The sequence below is a fragment of the Aspergillus piperis genome (assembly GCF_003184755.1).
Source record: "Aspergillus piperis CBS 112811 unplaced genomic scaffold BO85scaffold_2, whole genome shotgun sequence".
NCBI lineage: Eukaryota > Fungi > Ascomycota > Eurotiomycetes > Eurotiales > Aspergillaceae > Aspergillus > Aspergillus piperis.
The window spans coordinates 2567166-2589401 of record NW_020291592.1 but is presented as its reverse complement, the minus strand read 5'-3'; the positions used below and the strand labels follow the sequence as shown (position 1 = coordinate 2589401).

Below are 22236 nucleotides of genomic sequence, written 5' to 3'. Positions count from 1 at the left end.
GGGAGAAAGTGTATACTCCGTCTAGAAAGAAGTCTCGATGCCTCGAAGTAGTTCAGTGGTCGAATCTGCCTCAGGCATTAAGATTATATCATCTTCAAGTGCAATTAAGGGAACTACGCGTGACGGGCGTGACGGAGCTCCTCCACGCGTCAAGGTCCCCGACCCGCGGATACCCATTTGACGCTAAGGCGAATACTTTGGCTCCGGATACCGTTTGATGCGATTTGATTGATGTCTGACATATGAACACTGAGGTCCTAGGTTGTTATCGGACTCTAGGGCGCGACCAGCAGGCGCTACCGCCACCGCGAACCCTTTCCCCTCGGTGTTGCTAAGATCATTTGCCTCGGCGACTGTCAGTGGTTTCGATCACAAAGAGAAAATGCCTCTTCCCTCATCACAGACTTCTTCGTCACCGGGAGTGAAGCGGAAGCAGTCAACCCTCGCGAGCTTCTTCACGAAGAAACCACAAACAGCTCAACCTGCTCCAGTCAATGTCGTTGAAGAGAAAAACCCGGCTACAACCCCCGAGGAAGCGGACAATAAGGAACGAGCGCCAAAGAAAGATACCGCCCTGACCGATGATGAGGAGGATGATATAGTGGTACCGGCCCCTAAAAGAGCTAGAACAAACGGCCTTCACCTCTCAAGCAAAGAAGAGGTTCCGAACTCAACATCCACTACAGAGAGACCACCGGCGTTGACTAGTAGCCAGAGGACTGAGATATTCAAATTCAGCAGCTCACCGGCGGTGAACACTGGAGCGGAAGGGCCGCAGGCGGCAGGTGAACTCGAGGCTAGACAAAGACAGAAGGAGAGAGAAGCGTTACACCAGAAGTTCGTTCGAAAATTGGGTGGTGCGGACTGTCTCATTGGCATTGGTAGAAATGCTATCAGCGAAGCTACACCCGAGGAGGGGGCTGAGGCCGAAGATGAGGAGGAAGCAGCACCACCTCCTCCTGCCAAGGGCAAAGCTGCTGCAAAGAAAGGTGGAAGCAAGCTCACTCCAATGGAGAAACAGGTCATCGAGATCAAGCGCAAGCATATGGATACCGTCCTAGTAGTTGAAGTCGGCTACAAGTTCCGATTCTTTGGTGAAGATGCGAGGGTCGCCGCAAAGGAGTTGTCTATAGTCTGTATCCCTGGAAAACTAAGATTTGACGAACGTGAGTATGGTTCCGTCGCCTCCTTTCCATCTCCTACTTTATTAGTGAATCGTGCCTAACGTAGGTCTTGTCGATTCTAGATCCTTCTGAAGCACACCTCGATCGTTTCGCCTCCGCTAGCATACCGGTTCACAGATTACACGTTCATGTAAAGCGCCTCGTTGCCGCAGGTCATAAGGTCGGCGTGGTGAGACAAATCGAGACTGCTGCTCTGAAAGCAGCGGGCGATAACCGCAATGCGCCTTTCGTGCGCAAACTCACAAACTTGTACACCAAGGGTACCTATATCGACGACGCGGAAGGCTTAGAAGGGCCTATGCCTGCAGCATCTGGTGGCGCCTCACCAGCAACCGGCTACTTGCTGTGCATTACCGAGACAAATGCAAAGGGCTGGGGGAATGATGAGAAGGTTCAAGTGGGAATTGTTGCTGTCCAGCCGGCTACAGGAGATATTGTTTATGACGACTTCGAAGACGGGTTCATGAGGAGTGAAATCGAAACGAGGTTGCTGCATATTGCACCCTGCGAGCTTTTGATTGTTGGCGAGCTTTCCAAGGCTACGGAAAAGCTCGTCCAGCATCTCTCCGGCAGCAAGTTGAACGTCTTCGGGGACAAGACCCGCGTGGAAAGAGTGCCTAGGTCAAAGACTGCCGCCGCGGAGTCACACAGTCATGTCTCCAGCTTTTATGCAGGAAAGATGAAGACGGCCAGTGCCGCAGATGATGCACAGGCGAGTAGCCTACTTCAGAAGGTGCTCAATCTACCAGAGCAAGTGACTATTTGCCTTTCGTCCATGATTGAGCACATGAAAGAATACGGCTTGGAATATGTTTTCGAGTTGACCAAATACTTCCAACACTTTTCGTCCAGATCACACATGCTTCTGAATGGGAACACTCTGATGAGCCTCGAGATCTACCAAAATCAAACGGACCATACGACTAAGGGCAGTCTCTTCTGGACGCTTGATCGGACACAAACGCGATTTGGCCAGCGCATGCTCCGGAAATGGGTAGGACGTCCTCTGCTAGATAAGTCGAGGCTGGAAGAGAGGGTGAACGCCGTTGAAGAGCTGAAAAATCCAGAAAAGATGGTAATGGTAGAGCGGCTCAAGGGGTTGCTTGGAAAGGTCAAGAGCGACTTGGAAAAGAGCTTGATCCGGATTTATTACGGCAAGGTTAGTTCTTCGTCTCTACCTTTTTATCACCTGAATGAAGACTAACAAGACAACCAGTGTACTCGACCGGAACTCCTCACCGTTTTGCAGACGATGCAAATGATTGCGCAGGAATTCTCTGACATGAAATCACCTGCGGATACCGGTTTTGCGTCTGCTGCCATTAATGAAGCGATCACTTGTCTCCCGACGATCCTGGAAGACGTTATAGCTTTTCTTGACAAGATCAATATGCATGCTGCGAAGAGTGATGATAAGTATGCCTTCTTTCGCGAAACCGAAGAGACAGAAGATATCAGTGACCAAAAGCTCGGCATTGCAAGTGTTGAACACGAGCTAGAGGAGCATCGCTCTGTTGCTGGCCAGAAGCTCGGGAAGAAGACGGTCGAATACAAGTCTGTTGCGGGGATTGATTATTTGATTGAAGTCGAGAACAGCTCGGCTTCCATTAAACGTGTGCCTGCATCATGGGTGAAAGTGAGCGGCACCAAGAAAGTATCAAGGTTTCATACGCCGGAAGTCATTCAGCTTATGCGACAGCGTGACCAGCACAAAGAAGCGTTGGCCGCGGCGTGTGACAAGGCGTTCATATCCCTTCTCGCTGATATAGCAACTAAATACCAGCCCTTCCGGGATAGTGTGCAGGCATTGGCCACGCTTGACTGCTTGATAGCTCTGGCGACTATAGCTAGTCAACCGGGTTACGTGAAGCCCGAATATACGGACCATACGTGCATCCAAGTGGACCAGGGACGTCACCCAATGGTCGAGCAGTTACTGTTGGACAGTTATGTGCCAAACGACATCGACTTGGACAGCGACAAGACACGCGCTCTTCTGGTCACCGGACCCAACATGGGCGGAAAGTCCAGTTATGTACGACAAGTAGCGCTCATCGCCATCATGGGGCAAATAGGTTCTTATGTTCCCGCGCAGTCGGCCAAGCTTGGTATGTTGGACGCTGTATTCACACGCATGGGTGCTTTCGACAACATGCTAGCTGGCGAGTCTACCTTCATGGTCGAGCTTTCCGAGACCGCAGACATCCTCAAGCAGGCGACTCCACGATCACTTGTCATTCTGGATGAACTGGGCCGGGGCACGTCCACGCATGATGGCGTTGCAATCGCACAAGCTGTCCTTGACTACATGGTACGGTCGATCCGAAGCCTTACGCTCTTCATCACCCATTATCAACACCTCTCTTCAATGGTCCATACCTTTGCGGACCACGAACTACGCAACGTGCACATGCGGTTTACCGAATCAGGTACCGGAACAGATGAAGAGATCACATTCCTCTATGAAGTAGGTGAGGGCGTGGCGCACCGCAGTTACGGGCTGAACGTCGCGCGGTTAGCAAACCTGCCAGGGCCATTGCTGGATCAAGCCCGACAGAAGAGTAAAGAATTGGAGGAGAAAATCCGCCGGCGGAAACTGGCTGGTCTTGTGACGGCCGTCGGAGAGGTCATGGAAGGCACCAAGGATGGAAATATGATTGAGCGCCTCATCAGCAGCGCCGAGCAGCTGTAATAAGCATATTGGTGTGTTGTCATTGCTTTCTATCGAGATGAGCGTATTGGCGGCGTTGCATGATCAAAAGCGTTAGGCTTTAGACATAGATTTATGAGAAACATTCAATGACTCGTGATAAGCGGGGTCTCCACAACGCTGTTTCATTCAGCTTCTACATGTAGGGCAGTAATGTCTACGATGGGTAACAGGCAGAATGGACGTATGAATCGTAAGCCAGGACTCACTCACGAGACACCGACACAAGGTATAATGTCCCCGCAAGACCATATTCCCCAAATACCACCTAAGATCCAAACCGAGCAAGTTCACACAAAGGTCCATCCGATTCGAGTGCATCGTGCATACAACACGAGGGAGAAAAAATTTAGAAGAAAAAAGAAGGGGGTAATCTAGACAGAGACTTGATGAATAGAAGATCACCTCGCGCCCGTGAGGATTTCAAATTTTTTTCCTTCGTTTTTTGTATTTCAGGTTGATAGCCTCGTTTTTGTTTCTTCTCTTGTTTCTCTCTCACTTTCGCTCTATATGAAGCCCAGTAGTAAGGAAATATGAGTCTGGACACACAGGAATGATAAGAAGAAGAAGAAAAACAACAAAAGAATTTTGTCAAACGAAGCCATAACAACCCGGATGCCGCATCAGCCCATAAGATAAGATAGTTTCTTTTTTTGCCTTCCCGACCAGACCTCCCAGAATAATCATTTCCAACGCAAGCAAGGGTACATAGCCTCGAGAGGGAAAAAGATGTTGACGAAAACTCGGAGTTGTTGGTAAAGGAAATTAACGGAGACGGCGGGCCTCGCGTTCGGACTCGAGCAGGCAGAGGATGTCGTCGACCTTGACTGTTTGCGACGAAGAGGGGTTTGGTTAGCTTGGTGTGTGTGCCATATATGGGTTTGGTTTGGAGATGACGGAGCGACTGGTTGGTTGGCTGGATGGACTGAATGCGATATTTCTTTCCCCGTGGAGTTGAGATTATCCCGCGATACTGCTTGTCCCTCTATTCCCCCTCTTCAGTTCCTGCGTGCGTCGTGTTGGGATACTGAGATTCGTACTGTTCGCTGATAGAATCGCGGGTGTTGTTGACTTTCGATGCGTGCGCACATTTTCTTTCACTCTTTGCCATTCTTCTCGCGGGATTTCTTCTCTTCGTGGGGAAATAATTCGATTCGATCCAACCAGCGCCACCACCATAGCCGTAGGAAATGTATATCATCAATTGTAATCAACGGAGAAATCGCATACCTGGGCCCTTGACGTTACGGATGATGCTGCGGGAAGTGTCGTCCATGAACTCGACGCGGACCTGGGTGACACCACCACGGGATCCTATAAAAATGAAATGCTCGTTAGAAAATCTTCTCTCAAGCCAAAGGTACCGATCCACACGCCGTCGCGGAAACACCGCAACTTGTATATATCCCAGGCGAAAGGCATCGAAATTCGATAAATTGAGAAATTCACGACGTACCGGTACGGCCGAGGACACGGGTGACCTTGACGAGCTTAGCGGGCTGCTTGGCGGAATCCATCTTGGAGTTGGGCTTGACGACAGCGAAGGACTGACGGGATGCGTGAAGATGGCGTTTTGGGGGGGTTGGCAGAAGTTGAAGCCGTTCGTGAAAATCGATGGATTTGCGGCTTGTGTGGGTTGGGTTTCTGTTTTGGGCTAAAGGCGAGGGCTCAGGGCTAATGTGGCCTGAGCCGTCAGGCAGTCAACTAAGGCTGGAATGTCAGGCCGGTGATGAGGTAATCGACTTTCCTGTAGCCTGATATCTGAGGCATAAATGTCAGGCAGCAAGTAACCCTGAATCTTTGCTGGCCTGAGGTATCCGTGAGATGCGGGCCCCTCCGATGACGGGATTTCAGACTCTTTTCTGCGGCATCTTCTTCCTCTTCCGCTACGCTGCTTATCCTCCCCTCCTCCTCTCCCTACCTCTTACCTCTGCTTAACTCTTGTTTTTCTGTTCGCAATACCCTTTCTAGGATATTCGACAGTCTCTTGGATTTTGGATCTATCTCTGATTCTTCAATTGCTCCCTTTCTTTTCTTTCCTGTCATCTCCAATTCCTTGCCGGTTTACCCCGCGCCGTTGATCGTCAGTATGGATCTCGTCAACCAGTGAGTCAATTGCCCCGTAGCAAGCATTGAACCCCACGATCGCAGCATGCTATTCACTCTATACATATATAATTACTAACATATCCCCTACAGCCTCGAAGGAAGACTGCTCTTCGCTGTCCCTAAAAGCAAGTTCCCGCCATGACTCACTCTCCCTGACCGCAAAGCACCCCCCCCCCCCAAACTGTCCAGCCCACCAATGGCCCCTAAACCAAGCACCGGACTAACGCCTGTCTTGCCATGAACAGAGGGCCGTCTCCAACAAGCTACGCTGGACCTCCTGGCCGGCTGCGACATCCAGTTCCGTCGCGAAACCCGCCTGGACATCGCTCTGGTCAAGAACCTTCCCATCGCCCTCATCTTCCTTCCCGCCGCAGATATCCCCACCTTCGTCGGTGAAGGCCGTGTTGATCTCGGTATCACCGGTCGCGACCAGATCGCCGAACACGATGCGCTGCTGCCCCGCGGCGAAGTCTCCAATGTGGAGGAGGTCATGGACCTTGGCTTCGGCGGCTGCAAGCTCCAGGTGCAGGTCCCGGAGAAGGGCGACATCACTGAGGCTAAGCAGCTGATTGGTCGCAACATCGTCACCAGCTTCACTGCCCTCACTGAGGCGTTCTTTGCCAAGCTCGAGGGCAAGAGCGACGCTGACAAGAGCGAGCTCAGCACTAAGATCAAGTACGTCGGCGGCAGTGTTGAGGCTGCTTGCGCTCTGGGTGTTGCTGACGGCATCGTCGACCTTGTTGGTATGATCAATGATCCTCATTCCCAGCATTATTATACCTTTTGGCAACTAACCAAGCCCACAGAGTCCGGTGAGACCATGAAGGCCGCTGGTCTCAAGGCCATCGACACCGTCATCGAGACCATCTCCGTCCTGGTCAAGTCCAAGAAGACCCAGAACCCTCTGGTTGACCTGATCGCTTCCCGTATTCGCGGTGTCATCAGTAAGTTCCTACCATCTTCTTCATATCACCCGATCAGCCCCATTGACTCATCTCTCTGCAGCCGCCCAAAAATACGTCCTGTGCCAGTACAACATCCCCCGCGGAGAACTGGCCACCGCCTCCAAGATCACCCCCGGCAAGCGCGCACCCACAGTGACTGCCCTGGAAGAAGACGGCTGGGTTGCCGTTAGCTCGATGGTCGAGAAGAAGAAGATCGCGACGGTCATGGACGACCTGACCAAGGTTGGCGCAACGGATATTCTGGTCCTGAACATCGCCAACTCGAGAACGGGTTAAGCTCGAAGTCAATTTTCGTTGTTTTGCAAACTTTTCTTTTTCTCTTCTTGTCATGTATAGGGCGCGCTTCTTCTCTTCTTTCGCATTATATTTTTTTTTTTCTTTTTTTCTTATGATCAAAATATTATCGGCATTCTAGATGGTTAGACAGACGGGTATAATTGAGTTCATGAGGTACGGTTCATTGATTAGATTTGATATCTTTTTTCCCAGGGGAGTGATGTATGATCAGTGTGGGGATATATCTATCGATGTGATATTCTAAGAGGGTATGTGAATCCAGAAATGGGGTACGTAGTTATCTAGTAAAAAAGAAAGCTATAACCTATCAGATAAACTCAGACCCCGCACATTCATCCTGCAGGATTCCGAGGATCCATACTACTAATCCTCAATTACTTATCAAGGATGATCATACTATTGACTTGCTGGCATACCTGCATACCTCTCTTGGAACTGGAAGTTAGCGATCGATGTGCTAAGTTTCAATGTATAAATTACTCCTAGTAGTATCTCCATGAAGTAATTCACCGTCTTTATGCGCTGGATATCACTCAAATTGCTGATGGCATTTAGAAACTGTTAACACTTACTTATCGTATGATCGTAGTACTACTATCTGTGGACCGGCGATATATATTAACAAGTAGTAGCACCGTCATACTCGAAGAAGGTAATTCGAAAGGATTATTGTTTCTAAAGTGATAGAAGATAGCCGTGAACAGAACAACTCTTTGAATTGTAGATGATATAATATACAGACTAAATCTAGTCATGGATATTGTATGAACATGATGATGAGTAGGATGCTCAATCGACATATCAATACACTGTTTGTATATATCATATGAATATTGTTTCATTATTCATTTCATAGTCGTCATAAACAGGATAAATGCAGTGCGAACAATATTTATAATGATAGGGGTATCGTTTCTAGTATGCATAGGCGGGAATAACAATGACCATATGTATGTATGTATGGATGCATGCATGCATGGTGTTTGTCTTGTTGGGAGGGGAGAGGAAGTGAGAGGTTTGAGGATGATGAATCATGACGAAGATGACTGTTGCTGGGAAGATTCACCTCCCAGTCCAACACCCTCTTGTCGGCCTCTGACTAGCGCCAGAAGACACTGACCTACACCTTCTAGGTCGCCTAGAAGTCCGACGTGGCCACGATCGCTCTTCACCAGACCACCCTTGATGATCCGGTATCCTGGCGGCAGCATGGCCGCGGAGGCAAGACAGACCCCGTCGCCGGCGGCGAACGCCAGATCGTCGTAGGCGTCTTGGTATGGGATGCGTTCGCGTGATTCGACGCGGGCTCCGTAGACGGTGGGCACGGACTTGCCGTATAGCACGGCGAAGGGTGGGTATTTGTTTTGAGACTGATGCGAGGAGTTGAATGCAAGCTCTTGCTTGAAACGAAGGACCTCTGCGAGAGTGCGCTCTAGATAGGTCACGGCTGTTGCACGGGGTATGGTCGTGGTTGTGGTAGCCTTGGTATTGGCTGAGCCCTTGAAATTGGAGGTTGGTCCTACCGCGCTCTCCAAATTCGGGGCAGAGACCGGTGCATATTTTCCGGTGGACTCATTGGAGGGATTTGCTGTTTCATTAGGGTTCTGGGTGTGATTGTGTGATGCCTGCTCGCCATTGGCATCATCCGTCGAGGATAGACTATCCTTGCTGCCTAGGACGGTGGAGATGCGCTTTCCGAGAAGAGGGAGGTTGTCTTTGAAGCCTCTGCTGTTTGGAAGTGGAAGAGCCGGATTGATACAAGGAGAGAGCCGGTAGTCATCCCACGCCTGAGCCGAGAAAAAGTCCACACGGTACTCTTCCTTCGTCCGCTTGTTGATAAAGCAGTGTCCGTCCTCTGGAAGGAGGGCGAAGCTGGTACGGAAGGTGAAGTTCACCTGAGCTGTAAGGACGCGGGAACTAAGCAGCACATCATCTCCATTACGGAGAGGGCCCAAAATGTTGACACAGTGCTGCGGGACGCCCGCATAGAGGACTCCTGCGAAGAGATCCGGTCGCTGATTGACAGCATGCCGTGTGATGAGGCCGCCCAAGCTGTGGGCGATGACATAGGCTCCGCGCTTTTCGCGGGGGACGTCTGGGGAGTTACAGGGCAAGCCCTCTAGAAACTTGACTAGTCGTTTAGCAAGTAGATGCGGACTCAACCGCCAGTCGTAACCATAATCGTGGACTCGGAGGTCACCATTGACGGCGTTCGGGCACTTTTGAAGGCGTTTCATCAGCCGACGGCAGATGTCGACCGGGCCAACATGGGACAACACGCCGGACGGAATGATGGTTTCTTCCATGCGTTCCTCATCTTCCGGGTTTAAGCCCACCTCCAGATCCACCTTGCGAAGATTCAGGCCGACTTTCATCGGAACCCACAGTTGGCGTTGCGGCGGTTTGGCGGACCGCAAGACTGAGCCTCGATAGCCTCCCAGAATAACGACATCACCGGTCATTTCGGCCATCGCCTCGGTCAAATTGGGGTACTGTGCACTAATACTGGTCCGCGGAGAACGGGCCCGAGGTGGAATCGAGTCATCACCCGGCATCTCCCGAGCAGAGGGCGGCTGCTCTGGCGTGGCGTAGGTGTGGCCCCTGCGATTAGTGACATCGGACAAAAATGGCTTATAGCCCCAATCACTTCGAAAGTCTTGCAGGTGCAGCGTGGGCATACTAAGTAGCCGGCTGCTGGAATCCTGAAGGCTGTCCTTGATCGCCTTGAACCGGCTGTTGACTTGCGAATGGATATGCTCGTAACGGGGACGCTGTTCTAGCGACGAGGCGGTTGACGAAGCTCTCAGGTATAAAGACTGGTCTGAAGATGATCGCCGTAGGAGAGAAGGTGGGCGGCCTGTTGTGCTGGGCCTTCGCGCATATGAGTGTCTAGCGGTCGTGGCGCCCCCGAGAGGATCGAGTTCAGATACTTGCTCCTCGGGACTATCTCTAGATTCTGGATCGGAGAACGATTTGCGCCGGGATTGCAGCGCTGATTCGTCTTTTTCCTGTTCCAATGCCAGCTTTGACATGGGCTTCAGGGTCTGACTGCGAGCCCGGACTTGCGATGACGATCCGGGTCGGAAGGAAAGCGATGACCGTTTAGTCAATAGATCTGGCAGGAACTTCTTCAGGCGTATATTGGTCAAGGAGTCGCCGGACCATGCCCTGGGTCGAAGGGGCAATCCGGATTTCAAGATCGAACGGGTGAAGCTGGTTCGCTGACCATCCTTAGATCCCCGGGCGCTGTCACGCTGTGGCGCCGCCAAGTCCGCTGAAGAGGCTTGAGCATCACCCGGCTTAGCAGCCGGTTCTTCAGGCAAAGCTTCTGGTTCGTCGGTGATTTCAGATGCAAAAAGACCCTCGGGTTCCGGCGTATCCGGGATTGTGTCGAAGTAGCTACTTTGCCGTTCCATCATACGGGTTTTCTCTTCCGCAGGCGTGAGGCGCGCCTTCATACGGCTCTGGGCGCGACTCATGCTAACTCCGACGACTTCATTGGCTTCATCTTCGCGGACGGCGTCCGGGAGATTCGGATCCTCGCTGTCCGAACTCGAATTGACGGTGAAGGTGGGCGAGGGCTCCGCAGCTGGCGAGGAGTGTGCAATGACGGGGACCTGACCATTGGTCCCCGCCGGATGTGCAGGAATCGCCATGGTTAAGGTGGGCGGAGAGGGGAGAAAGAGGTGAGATTATGTATGACCCATGCAGGGGGAGAGTTTAAAAATCGAGTGATGAGGGAAGATAAGAATAGATGGGAAGAGAAAGGCTGAGACAGACTAGAGAGGGCAGTTCAATTAGGATCCATCACATGTCAGAGTGGATAGATGGATGGATTACTATGGAGTAGCGCACTAAACTAACGGTTTGAATGTCTGCGATGGAGCATTCGTATTCGCGTTAGGGTGGCTCCATAGGGGCGAGACTGGAGCGTGCTGGAGGCGATCAGCAAATCAAGCGCATGGAGTCATGGCAATAATGGGGACGCGAGAGTGCGTGGGACGGAAGACAAGATAATAAGAAGAAGAAATGGACAGGTACCGTCGAAGGAAGGGAGAAAAGCAAAAGAAATAATAAATCATGACGAGCAGGGGAGGAGAAAATTGGAAAAACTAAGCAAGAGGGCCGAAAAAAGTCAGAGAAAGAGAGGTTCCACCGCACAGCCTCCGGGCGTTCCGGAAGAAGCTTCCTGTCAGTCGCGACGATTATTTCCAGCTTCCAAGCAATAGTGTAGGTGAAATTAGGAAAGGCTGTACTCGCGCGACGGGGGTTATTCTTGGGATCCGACCATGGATAGTGCCGGATAGTTCAGCATAGCTGAGCGTTAGTGGGATGCTTGGCTGGAGGTTAAGTCAGTGGCTGATCACCAGGAGGATTTGCTGTGTCGGAACGGAGCTGAGGTCAGCTTGGGCTTCAGCAGATGAGTTAGTTCAGGAAAGGGAGAGATTCAGCAAGAGATTGGGTGGAGAGGCATCGGAGAGCATCCGTGAAGAGCCACACGGTCCATGGGTTCATTCTCGAGTTCCGTAGATGGCATTCTCGCATGTAGATACTGCACACAATCCGACCATTGGCGATAATATTGCAATGAGATCATGCCCCAGGGCAATAGCATAACCAGCACATCACATCACCAAACAGAGTAAAAGTCGCTGCATATCGTCATAGTAAGTAGCTTGGTTCGGTTGGCGGGCAGCCGAAGCAACAGAACAAATGAGAGAGAAGATGATTTGAGGGGAAAATCAAAAAGAAGATCAAGATGGAGCACCTCAGGCGCCAATCAGCTGACAGTCAGCGGGATTCATTGCCACACCACAACAGACAATTGTTCATTCACTACTTATCACGGTTCGACTAAGTACAGTCAGAAAGTAGTTTGGACTGATCTCAACCACAACAAAGATTAGTACAACTATTTTCAGACTCCGCATGCCAGCACGCCGGAATGTGGCTATCCCGACGCTAACTGGCATCCGTCCACTCATCCAACCCGGGTTGCTACGTGCTAATTTAGAGCCATCTTTTAGGTCCAACCGACCTTTACGCAACAAAGGAAACTCCGCGTCATGGTACACATCATATTCATAATTTACACTAACAAAAGCACTAGCATATGGCGTATTCGTATCTCATTAACAAAATAAAGGCGGGGTTCATCCCATTGCCAAAAAGACCATGGTGTTCAGAATCACCGCTGGGTTCTGCTAAAATTTCCCGATTGAATCTCTCGCTCCCCTTCTCGAGCAATGGCCGAGTTTTTGGCGGCCCCTTCTTCGTGCCCAAAGGCCTTGTCGACCGCAGCTGTGAGCCCGCCTCGCAATGACTCCCCCGCTCCCTGTGTTTCAGGTCAGCATCAGCCGCTCGTTAGTGTCGGATAGCCCGCGGCCACTACGGATGAATGTGCCTGGCTAGACTCGACTGCTGGTTGGGACTTACATGGATTCCTGCAGCTGCCGACTTCACACCGCTGCCAACAGATTCCCCGGCAGCTGCCGACTTGGATTGGGTGCCATATGTGCTACCGGATGATTGCGTCGGTTGATATCCCACTCCACTGGTGGTTTGCGATCCCGAGACCGGGGCCGTGTTGTAGCCAGCTGCGCTTGAGGCAGCGCCTCCGGCAGCGGTAGCCGCTTGGTTCGGTTGCTGGTAAGCGGCTCCGCCGGTGGTGTCGGTAGGTTCACGCATGGCTCCAGAGCCGGTTGCGTTGGTCGACTTGGAAGACATCTCGCCCGTCTTGCTGTTGACGCGGGGGTCGAGCTTATTGAGAAGGGAGGACTTGTGAGGGCCCGCGGTGGAGCTTTGAGGGTTCGATACGTTCTGGGTGGCCTGGGGATGTACGTTGCCGGTGGTTGTCGCGCCAGGGGCGTACTGAGCGCGGTTGTTCAGATCGCTATCAACGCGGGGATCGGCCTTGTTGGCGAGATCAGATTGATGCGGTCCGGCAGTGGTGCGCGCAGGGCCGGTATTTGCTTGACCGGTGCTGGTGATGCCGCTGCCAACTTGGGTCCCAGTTGCAGTAGTTGCGCTGGGGTTCTGGTTGGGTTCACCGAAGGTGGAAGAATAGTAGGGAGGCTGAGTACTGCTCATGGTGATATTTCAATTAGTAGGTTTGATATGTTGATATGTTGATGATGATGATGTTAGGTAGTATTCATTCCCCACTGTCTGTCTTCATCTTATATAAGGAGGCGAGGGAGAGGGTTGAAGCCTTCGACATCATCGATCAGCGGGTGACGTCAGGTAGGACATACCATGGTTCAGACGCAGCATCACTGCCCGGCCATAGTTGGGTGTGCAGTTTGCAGTGAATAACATGAGCAAACGAGACCAGCCACAGTGAATGCAATGACTGGATAACCAATGCTGATGATTCTATTCAACCTCAATGCAATCCCTACCAATAAACTATCACGTGATACCTTATCGATAAGACTGCATAAGATGACAATGATGTCATGAAGCCAAAAAGTGCAAAACTGCAGAAACAAAAAACTAACAGTGACAGCCCGAAAGAGTCATCCCCGGCAGAAGAAATGGCCACAAACAGTAGACAGACCGACTAATCAAAAAGCCAACACAATAACTCCGAGCCGAAAAGCCCATCAAGGAGAGAAGCCTCAGCCGCGGGGAGGGACACGCGCGGAGGAGTTACTACAAACAGAGCGAAGGCCTAGTGTGGAAAGCGAACGAGCCGAGGTTCAGGACCGGCTCAGGGTCAACGACAAAAAAGATGGACATTCAGCCCGATCCCCCTTCACTTACTATTCATTCTACTGCCTTTATTCACTGTATACAGTTAATCAATATTCATTGAATCAGCAACCAAAATGACCATCACAAACCGCCAACTCATCTACGTCAAGGCCCCCACAGCCGCCATCGACCCATCCGTAACAACCGGCACCTTCAACCTGAAGACCACCACCACCATCGACAGGAACAATGTCCCGGATGACAAAGTCCTCGTACGCATCCACTACCTCGCCCTCGAGCCCGCCATGCGCCAATGGCTCACAGCCAAACGGTCGTACATTGCGCCCGTGAAAATCGGTAGCATCATGCGCGGCCAAAGCATCGCGCAGGTGCTCTCCGTCGGTAGCAGTCTGACATCCCAATACCGAGTCGGCGATTGGGTGATTGCCTACTCTGGATGGCAGGAATACGCTGTTCTAGGCGCCAAAGAGGCGCAGAAGATCTCCGTGCCGGAGGGGTGCAAGCCCACGGATGCGATGTCCGTGCTGGGGATGACGGGTCTGACGGCGTATTTCGGGATGATGGATGTGGGGAAGCCAAAGGCTGGCGATACGGTGGTTGTGTCTGGAGCGGCTGGTGCGACGGGGATGGTGGCGGGCCAGATTGCGAAGATTCAGGGAGCGAAGAGGGTGGTTGGGATTGCGGGAAGTAAGGATAAGTGTGAGTTTTTGGTGAGGGAGTTGGGGTTTGATGTGGCGATCAATTACAAGGATGAGGATTGGAAGAAGCAGTTGAAGGAGGCTACGCCGGAGTATATCGATGTTTACTTTGATAATGTGGGTGGGGAGATCCTGGATGCGTGTTTGGGCCGGGCGGCGCAGTTTGCTAGGTTCGTTATTTGTGGTGCGATTAGCCAGTATAATGTCGCGAAGCCGAAGGGGCCGGCGAATATTATGCAGGTTATCGTAAGTCCCCCCCGCCCCTTGTTTTTTGATGATGTTCTTGGGTTGGGAGGTTCTAACGGTGACAAGTCGCAACGAGTCAAAATGCAGGGCTACATCGTGTTCGACTACGCCAAGCAGTACCCGGATGCGTTGCAGGATCTGGCCAAGTGGTTGACGCAGGGCAAGATCAAGCGCAAGGAGCATATTGTCAAGGGGGGATTGGAGTCGGCGCCGAAGAGTCTGGTGGATTTGTATAATGGAGTGAACACGGGCAAGATGATGGTGGAGGTGGTGCCGGCGGAGGAGGGAATCAAAGCCAAGTTGTAGTCCTACCACCTTGTACTTAGCATTTACAATCGCAGTAACAGTTTATTCTAATCAAAAGCCAATTAATTTTCTCGGAATGGTGCTAACTGCTAGCTGTTAACTCATTATGACCACTGCGGCTGCAACCATGGCTGGACCACCATTACTTCATACTCAACTCACGTCATACTGATGATCTCCACCAGCATCATCATCACCTTCACTATCACTATCTCCATGCACAGTGGCACATATAAACCGGATTCAACCCTAGACTAGACATCACTTCACCATGTTACAGCGTCAATTCCTTCGTCCACTGCTACGTCCTACCCACCCAATCCACACCAATAATACTATCCGCCCAGCTATATATACCTCTAGCAGACATCTCACCTCTACCCCATCATACCACTATTCCACAACTCAACAACACCACTTCTCTCACACACCCACCAGACCTCAGTCGGACCTCCACAAAATGGCCTCTGCAAGCAACGAGAACTTTAAGCTGGAGAATCTCTTCGGCGTGAAGGGCAAAGGTATCCCCATATACCCTCCTGCATCTCTACCCCAACAGCATACTAACAAAATACTGCCAGTTGCCCTAATCACCGGCGGCGGCTCAGGCATCGGCCTAATGGCGACGCAAGCACTCGCGACCAACGGGGCAAAAGTGTACATCACGGGCCGCACACAAGAGAAACTCGACCGGGTAGCAAGCCTCTACAACAAGAACATAAGCGGGGAGATCATCCCGATTGTGTCAGACATCACATCGAAAGAATCCATCAGCAAGCTCGTGAAGGAGATTGAATCGCGCGAATCCCACCTCTCCATCCTGATCAACAACGCAGGAATCAGCAGCAGCACGGATAACACGGAACCCAGCGACGCCACGGAACTGAAGCAGTCGCTCTTCGATGACGCAACCCCTATGAGCGAGTGGGAAGATACCTACCGGACGAATGTCATGCAGTTGTATTTCACCACGACGGCTTTCTTGCCGCTGTTGCAGAAGGGGTCCGAGAGGGAGAAGGGGTGGAGTAGTACTGTGGTGAATATTACCAGTATCTCGGGTATTGTGAAGGTGTCGCAGCATCATTTCGCGTATAATGCTAGCAAGGCGGCGGCGATTCATTTGACCAAGATGTTGGCGCATGAGGTGGCTGATAGTGGGTTGAGGATCAGAGTGAATAATATTGCTCCCGGGGTGTTTCCGAGTGAGATGACGGCGGGCGAGAGTGATGAGAAACAGAAGAGTGCGTTGGCCAAGGAGAAGTATGAGGGTAAGGTGCCGGCGGCGAGACCGGGCAAGGATGAGGATATGGCCAGTGCGGTGCTGTTTGTTAGTACGAATCAGTATTTGAATGGGCAGACGGTCGTTGTCGATGGGGGGTATGTGTTGGCTGCTGGGACGGTTTAGTGTACTTCATGTGTGATTGTATGTTAATGTACATCGAGGTTATACATCCATTCTGATCTCATCACTTGAGATGCTTTGATCCGTCGATTGGCATCGGGGTTTAGCATCGCGTATACCACGTTTCTGCATTGTGCCTGTCACACACACATTAGCCATATACCCCAGACTATCATCTACGAGTACATGATGTAGAGAAAAGGGATAATCTTACCCCTCCCAACCCCTCAATAACCCCATACCCCTCCCTTCTCTTCCTCCCAGCAAGATACTCCGCATACCGCCCATCCTCCTCCTCACTCGCACTCCGCCAGAGAATCCTCCCCAGTCTCAGGACAAGGTAGATAATCCCGACAGCCCAGACATCCACAGCCCGGGGGTCATCATCCCCTGCTACCCCTAGGGAAGGACTTCCATACCCACGTCGACAATAAGCCGAAGAGTAAGGAGATGGAGAAGGAGGATGAAGTACCTCCGGCGCAGCATAAGGATTACTCCTCCTCTTCCCCCTATCACATCTTCCCTCCAACTCCAACTCCTCAAACTTCCCTATCCCCATCGATAATCCCCTAACAAGGGGATATACATCTTCTTTCCATGCTGCGTAGTACCCACCATCACCATCTTTCACCCCAATATGGTCGTGAGAGAGTTGAGAATCCAACACCCTCGCATCTCCTAAATCCCCCAGTTTCACACAAACCCCATTCCCATTCCCATCTTTAGAAGAAACCAAAACATTCTCCGCGCAAATACACCCATGAACCACCCCCATCTCGTGAAGAAATTCCACTGCGCTCATGATTTGATAGAAGATGCTATCTGCTTCTTTAACACCCATAACACTATCCCCATGGGAAGTAGAGGAGGAGGAGATATACGTCCCCAAATCACCTAATTCGCAATACTCACTTACCAGACATGTTTCTCCACGAGAGTTGGGAAGAATATCAATGGTCTGGAGGAGATGTGGATGGTAGAGTGTTGACGAGAGGAGGGACTCGAGGGTGGATTTTAGGGTTTGTTTTGTCGAGGAGGAGGGGGTTGGGCGGAGGGTTTTGAGGACGTGCAGTTTTTTGTTTTTCTTGTTGGTGGTGGTGGTGGTGGTGTTGGTGTAGAGACGAACAGAGCTGGATGTGCCGTAGTGGAGGATGGTGGTGCAGGTGCCGTATTTGTCTTTGAGGGATTGAGGTGTATTTTGTTGGTGGTGAGGAAGGAGAGGACTCTCTTCTGATATGTTGCTTATATCTGTGTCTGCTTCTGAGATAGTAGCAGTGGTATGTGTCTGTGTATGTGCATGCCATGGAAAAGGCACCGAAGGGATTGAGAACGAGTACTCCGAGAAAGGGAGTTTGAAACACAGGTAGTTTTTGGCGATTGCTATTGTTGATGGCATTTTCTCTCCCTTCTTTAGTATAGAGTAGTGTATATACTATGTAGAGATGAAGTAGGGTAAACTAGAAGTGAAGTAGTCACAGGGAAGGGAACCATCACGTATATACCTCTCCTACTATTACTACTACAAGGACTGAAAGTATGCGGCAATTGTCGATCAGTCAGAGAGTGCGGAGGTAAGTAACTAGTTAGTGGTTCTACCTCCTGACAGACAACCCTTAACTAGCTAGTTACAGTAAGTAGTTAGTCAAAAAGTAAATGTATGGTCCCAGCACGTCCAACTTAATCCCTCGCCGCGCGAAGGATCACTCACTCACTCACTCACCTTACTCACCTCACACCATCAGGTATTACTTACTTCATGGCTGTAAACTACTCTCTACTAAAGTAGGAGAGTAGATAAGGAAGGATATGATGACTTCTCATCACCACTTACGTAGACTGCCAGACTACTACTACGACTACTACTACCATGTATGTCGTACAACATACATAAAGCTAAGTTATCAGACAGAAACTAACTGTAGCTGCTCCTGCCACCTGCACAGCATCAAGCAAGGGTCACAAGCATCCTACCGTCACCGCCAGTCCCAACCGATGTAGATGAGGGATTTCCATCGCCAATCAATCATTCCTATTTTCTAGTTAGTAGACAAGACAACCCCGCGCCACGACAATCCAGACCAAATATGGGGCTGGTTGAACAGCGGGACGGAATTGACCTGAACCAGTGATTTAGTTTACTTTGTCTACTGCCTGCATGCAATGCATCATTCTGGGTAAGCTGTAAGCTGTAGCTGTAAGCTGCTGAAATATAATAGCTGTGTCTATCAATACTCCATATCATACACCATGCAACGACAGAATCCCAGTCCATCAAATCACCGACCAGCGAATTACCCTGCCATAGTAATATGTTCATCGAAGAAAAAGAAGATAATTATCTAAATGGTGACTGCGAGGCAGCAGCAGCAGCAGCAGCAGCATCACCGCACCTTGCCTGCCTCGCGCACTTCATGCATAAATCCGTCCTCGTCACCCGCCGAGCCCAACATCCAGTAGTCACCCATGCCAGATGCCATCTGCCCCCCTCCGAACCCAGTTGCGGCCGGGGCACTGTGTCGCTCCTGCGTCCGAGTGCCCCCCTGTCGCGGTCCCCAGCTGAGAATGTCCTGCACCGCCTTGCGACTCTGGTCGTCCGGCTTGGTGTACCCAAACAGCTGGGGTTGCAAGCATCCGAGGATCGCAACGGCCGCCCGGATCATGATCCGGTCTCCTTCAAACACCCAGCAGTCCCAGACCCGGCTGAGACGCTCCAAGTCCAGCCCGTTCGTCAGCAGCGACCGGAACATCGGCTCCCAGATCTCTTCGTCGCTGAGTCGGAGCGTCTCGTGCAGATGCGTCATCAAACGCGGGAATTTGTATTTCAGCGTCGCAGACGCCAGTGAATATGTACGACCGATCGCCCCGCGGTCCAATGTAAGAAAAGCAACAGGGAGCGGCCGGTTGAGCGCGTTGGCCATGGCCAGGAACGCGGACGATGGCGATGGAAATTGCAGGACAAGGAGGGCAGCGATGGTCTAGAATCGTTAGTGATGAATCATGGACGGCACGAAAGAGAACTCACATGCAAGCCACTGACATAGCCCACGTCGCTGCGATACATCGAGTACGCCTGCAACACATCGATCAATGTCTCGCGCAGCGGACCGCCGACTTGAAACAAGTTCAGATCAGGGAACGCCTTGGACGCATCCGCGTCAATCGCCTCGAACCAATCCCTCATGCGCTTGTTGGTCTCCCCAGAATCGCCCTCGGGCCGCGCCCGCACGTCCTTGGCGCGCTGCAAGGCCTTTTTGTATGTTTCCTCGGAGAGAGCCAGCTCATTGCCGATGGCACGCTGCCAGGTCGAGCCCCGGATCCGAGGCGGCACTCCGCGCCACCATAACTCCCGCGTGCGGGTTTCATTAATGACATTATCCCAATTCGGGTACACGTACTCGTCCCAGATCTGCTGCAGAGTCTCGCGAGTGTTGTCTTTTTCGCATTTCGCGGAAGCAGCCTTCGCCGCACGGCGTTTATCTAGAATGGTCAGTCGTCGAAGATGGCAACGAGACAAGTCACATACCTGCTTCCTTGGCCTGCGCCATCATCCGCTTGTATTCCTTTAAATGCCGCTTCTCCTCCTTCTGGTCCTTCGGAGGCAGCCAGCTGGGCCGCGTCCGCGTCAGGACCTTCTCCTTCTCCTTGCTGGGAGGTAACGGATCAATCATGATATTGGACTTTTGCAACGGGGGCAGCTCAATGGTGCTCTTGGATCCGCGCTTGGACTCCTCGCTTGACCGAAGAGAGGAGAGCCCGCTTTGCAGACGCTCTCCCCGCTGGCGTTGGCGCTCATCGGCGTGGAACTCCAAAGCTTCCGTGATGATCTTGGCTTCTTCCGACAAATCCGACATCATGTTGTTGTATGAGTATGCTCGCGGATTGCGGGGCGAGATCTGGCCGCGCTCAGGTCCTGCAGAGCTGGAACGATTGTTGCGGGTCGTGGGAGATCGCGAACCGGAAGGCGACCGGGGCACAGTGACATCGGATACCGAATGCGACAGCGGCAGGGGTCGAGGGCCTGGACTGCGACCGTTAGGGCTGGAGGCCCGGGATGGCGCTCGATCCTGCACCGGCCGCGGGGAGATGGGAACATTCCACAGACTCGCATCCTCGGGTAATTCTTCATCGGAGTCATGGTATTCATCCTCCAAATCCTGCACGGTTTTGCGCGGTCGCTGCCACGAGGGTTTCCGGTTGAGGGTGTGGGTATTGACGGGGGTCAGGGACAAGCTGTGTGTAGACGGCGACGAGCTCAAGCTCGATGTCGGTCGCAGTGGGGAGGAGGAACGCGAACGATGAGGCTTCGTGACTTGGAGGGCGGATTGCTTGGTAGAGGCCGGATCCCGCTGATTGCCGGGGCGGTGCTTGGGACCACGGCCCGGCTGAGCCAAGGTGCCATTGACCTGCTTTCCGGTAGGGTAGGGTGTCTTTGTTTTCGTGGCGGTCAGATCGCGTGTTGTCGCAACCGCCGATTTCTGCATGATGGCCGCGGAAGCTCGTGTAATTCCAGCATTTTGGACGTACGGGGTTGCACCCTTGGTGTAGGAGACATGCACATCATCCTGGAGGTCCACTTCTTCGAAATTGGAGATATCAGTGAAGATGGCTTCGGGGCCAGAGTGTTGCGAGGAGGAACGAAAGGAGGAAGACTTGGAGGACTTGGACCCGGAGAGGTCAGGAGGGGAATTCGGGGTGGTCGTACAAACGGTTGTCATGTCGGCGGGAAAGCTGCAGAGTTCGAGACTCTTCCCAGATGAGAGTAAGGGAAGAACCTCAGGGGATGATTGTTAAGCAGCTGCGTATACCAAGGACGAGAAGGAAGACGATGTAAACACGTCCGATGGTGTCGTGAAATGAAGACAAAGAAAATAAGCCGTTATCGAACGAAAGACGGGGGTGAAGAGGTGGGATGATCTCCGGATGGTATTAATTAATAGGTGTGTGACGGAAGAACCCCAAGCAGGATGCTGCATGCAATGGAAGCGGCAGAACAAGTGGCGGATCAGAAGATGGTCGGGGGCGAGGCTGTTTTTCTTTCTGAATTTGGTTTCGTATTATTCTTGTCCTCCTCTTACTATGCACTCAAGGGATTCAGGAGTTAATCGTGCAGCCAGCAGTGCATTTGGGGGCCGGAGCCGAAGGGGGAAGGGGACGTGGAGAGATGAAACGATCCCCGACCAAAACCGAGACAAGAAGCAGATGAGACAAGCAGCGCGGAGGAGAAGATAGGTTGGGAAACGATAGACTAGACTAGACTAGACTAAAGCGAAAGACTGGAATGTAGGGAGATATTAAGAAAACGAAAAGGAAACGAAAGTATGAGGATGAGAGAAAAAAGAAGAGCGAGTGAGTGAGAATTTGGGAGGAATGAATTGGGGAAAAAGAAGGTGGTGGAGGATGAATGAAAGCAGAAGAGAAGGAAGAGGAAGAGGAGGAGGAGAAGGGGGATGGGATGGGATGGGATGGGATGGAGATGGGGATAAGATTAGGATGGGGATACAGTAATACTACGTACTACTAGTAGTAGTAGGTACTAAGGATGGATGCAATCAGACCAGCACAGAGAGAGAGAGAGAAGCTGGCTGCAAACGAGCAACCAAAC

At 51.7% G+C, this 22236-nt stretch overlaps 8 protein-coding genes across 8 annotated transcripts; 4 read left to right on the top strand and 4 right to left on the bottom strand.

Moving 5' to 3' along the window:
* Window positions 1–154: 154 nt before the first annotated feature.
* On the top strand, window positions 155–4028 carry msh3 (mismatch repair protein MSH3). The gene is made up of 3 exons (XM_025656751.1): window positions 155–1166; window positions 1247–2343; window positions 2401–4028. Exons 1-3 carry the CDS (start codon window positions 383–385, stop codon window positions 3874–3876), a joined length of 3357 nt encoding a protein of 1118 aa, XP_025520275.1. The 5' UTR covers window positions 155–382; the 3' UTR covers window positions 3877–4028.
* A 526-nt stretch (window positions 4029–4554) lies between these two features.
* Window positions 4555–5411, bottom strand: BO85DRAFT_413479 (40S ribosomal protein eS28; the record flags this gene model as incomplete). The annotated part of the gene is made up of 3 exons (XM_025657610.1): window positions 4555–4721; window positions 5125–5208; window positions 5351–5411. 3 exons carry the CDS (start codon window positions 5409–5411, stop codon window positions 4660–4662), a joined length of 207 nt encoding a protein of 68 aa, XP_025520274.1. The 3' UTR covers window positions 4555–4659.
* A 383-nt stretch (window positions 5412–5794) lies between these two features.
* BO85DRAFT_413477 (ATP phosphoribosyltransferase) lies at window positions 5795–7495 on the top strand. The gene is made up of 5 exons (XM_025657609.1): window positions 5795–6000; window positions 6094–6128; window positions 6249–6746; window positions 6810–6947; window positions 7009–7495. The coding sequence occupies exons 1-5, from the start codon at window positions 5984–5986 to the stop codon at window positions 7242–7244; spliced, it is 924 nt and encodes a 307-aa protein (XP_025520273.1). The 5' UTR covers window positions 5795–5983; the 3' UTR covers window positions 7245–7495.
* Window positions 7496–8201: 706 nt separating this feature from the next.
* BO85DRAFT_132747 (uncharacterized protein) lies at window positions 8202–11289 on the bottom strand. The gene is made up of 2 exons (XM_025654003.1): window positions 11106–11289; window positions 8202–11044 (listed from the first exon to the last, which is right to left on the bottom strand). The coding sequence occupies exon 2, from the start codon at window positions 10919–10921 to the stop codon at window positions 8297–8299; it is 2625 nt and encodes an 874-aa protein (XP_025520272.1). The 5' UTR covers window positions 10922–11044; window positions 11106–11289; the 3' UTR covers window positions 8202–8296.
* A 1038-nt stretch (window positions 11290–12327) lies between these two features.
* dprC lies at window positions 12328–13428 on the bottom strand. The gene is made up of 2 exons (XM_025659350.1): window positions 12702–13428; window positions 12328–12600 (listed from the first exon to the last, which is right to left on the bottom strand). Exons 1-2 carry the CDS (start codon window positions 13353–13355, stop codon window positions 12454–12456), a joined length of 801 nt encoding a protein of 266 aa, XP_025520271.1. The 5' UTR covers window positions 13356–13428; the 3' UTR covers window positions 12328–12453.
* A 249-nt stretch (window positions 13429–13677) lies between these two features.
* Window positions 13678–15309, top strand: BO85DRAFT_445769 (MDR family NADP-dependent oxidoreductase; the record flags this gene model as incomplete). Its single annotated transcript, XM_025659349.1, has 2 exons — window positions 13678–14926; window positions 14993–15309. Coding segments are annotated over exons 1-2 (1001 nt in total), but the record flags the coding sequence as incomplete, so codon positions are not given.
* Window positions 15274–16836, top strand: BO85DRAFT_445766 (SDR family NAD(P)-dependent oxidoreductase). The gene has a single exon (XM_025659348.1). It carries the CDS (start codon window positions 15504–15506, stop codon window positions 16635–16637), a length of 1134 nt encoding a protein of 377 aa, XP_025520269.1. The 5' UTR covers window positions 15274–15503; the 3' UTR covers window positions 16638–16836.
* Window positions 16786–21349, bottom strand: BO85DRAFT_434955 (putative TBC domain protein; the record flags this gene model as incomplete). The annotated part of the gene is made up of 11 exons (XM_025658493.1): window positions 16786–16803; window positions 16849–18033; window positions 18068–18091; window positions 18231–18251; window positions 18388–18408; window positions 18466–18493; window positions 18552–18569; window positions 18930–18973; window positions 19025–19609; window positions 19657–20111; window positions 20158–21349. The coding sequence occupies 11 exons, from the start codon at window positions 21347–21349 to the stop codon at window positions 16786–16788; spliced, it is 3591 nt and encodes a 1196-aa protein (XP_025520268.1).
* Window positions 21350–22236: the final 887 nt, after the last annotated feature.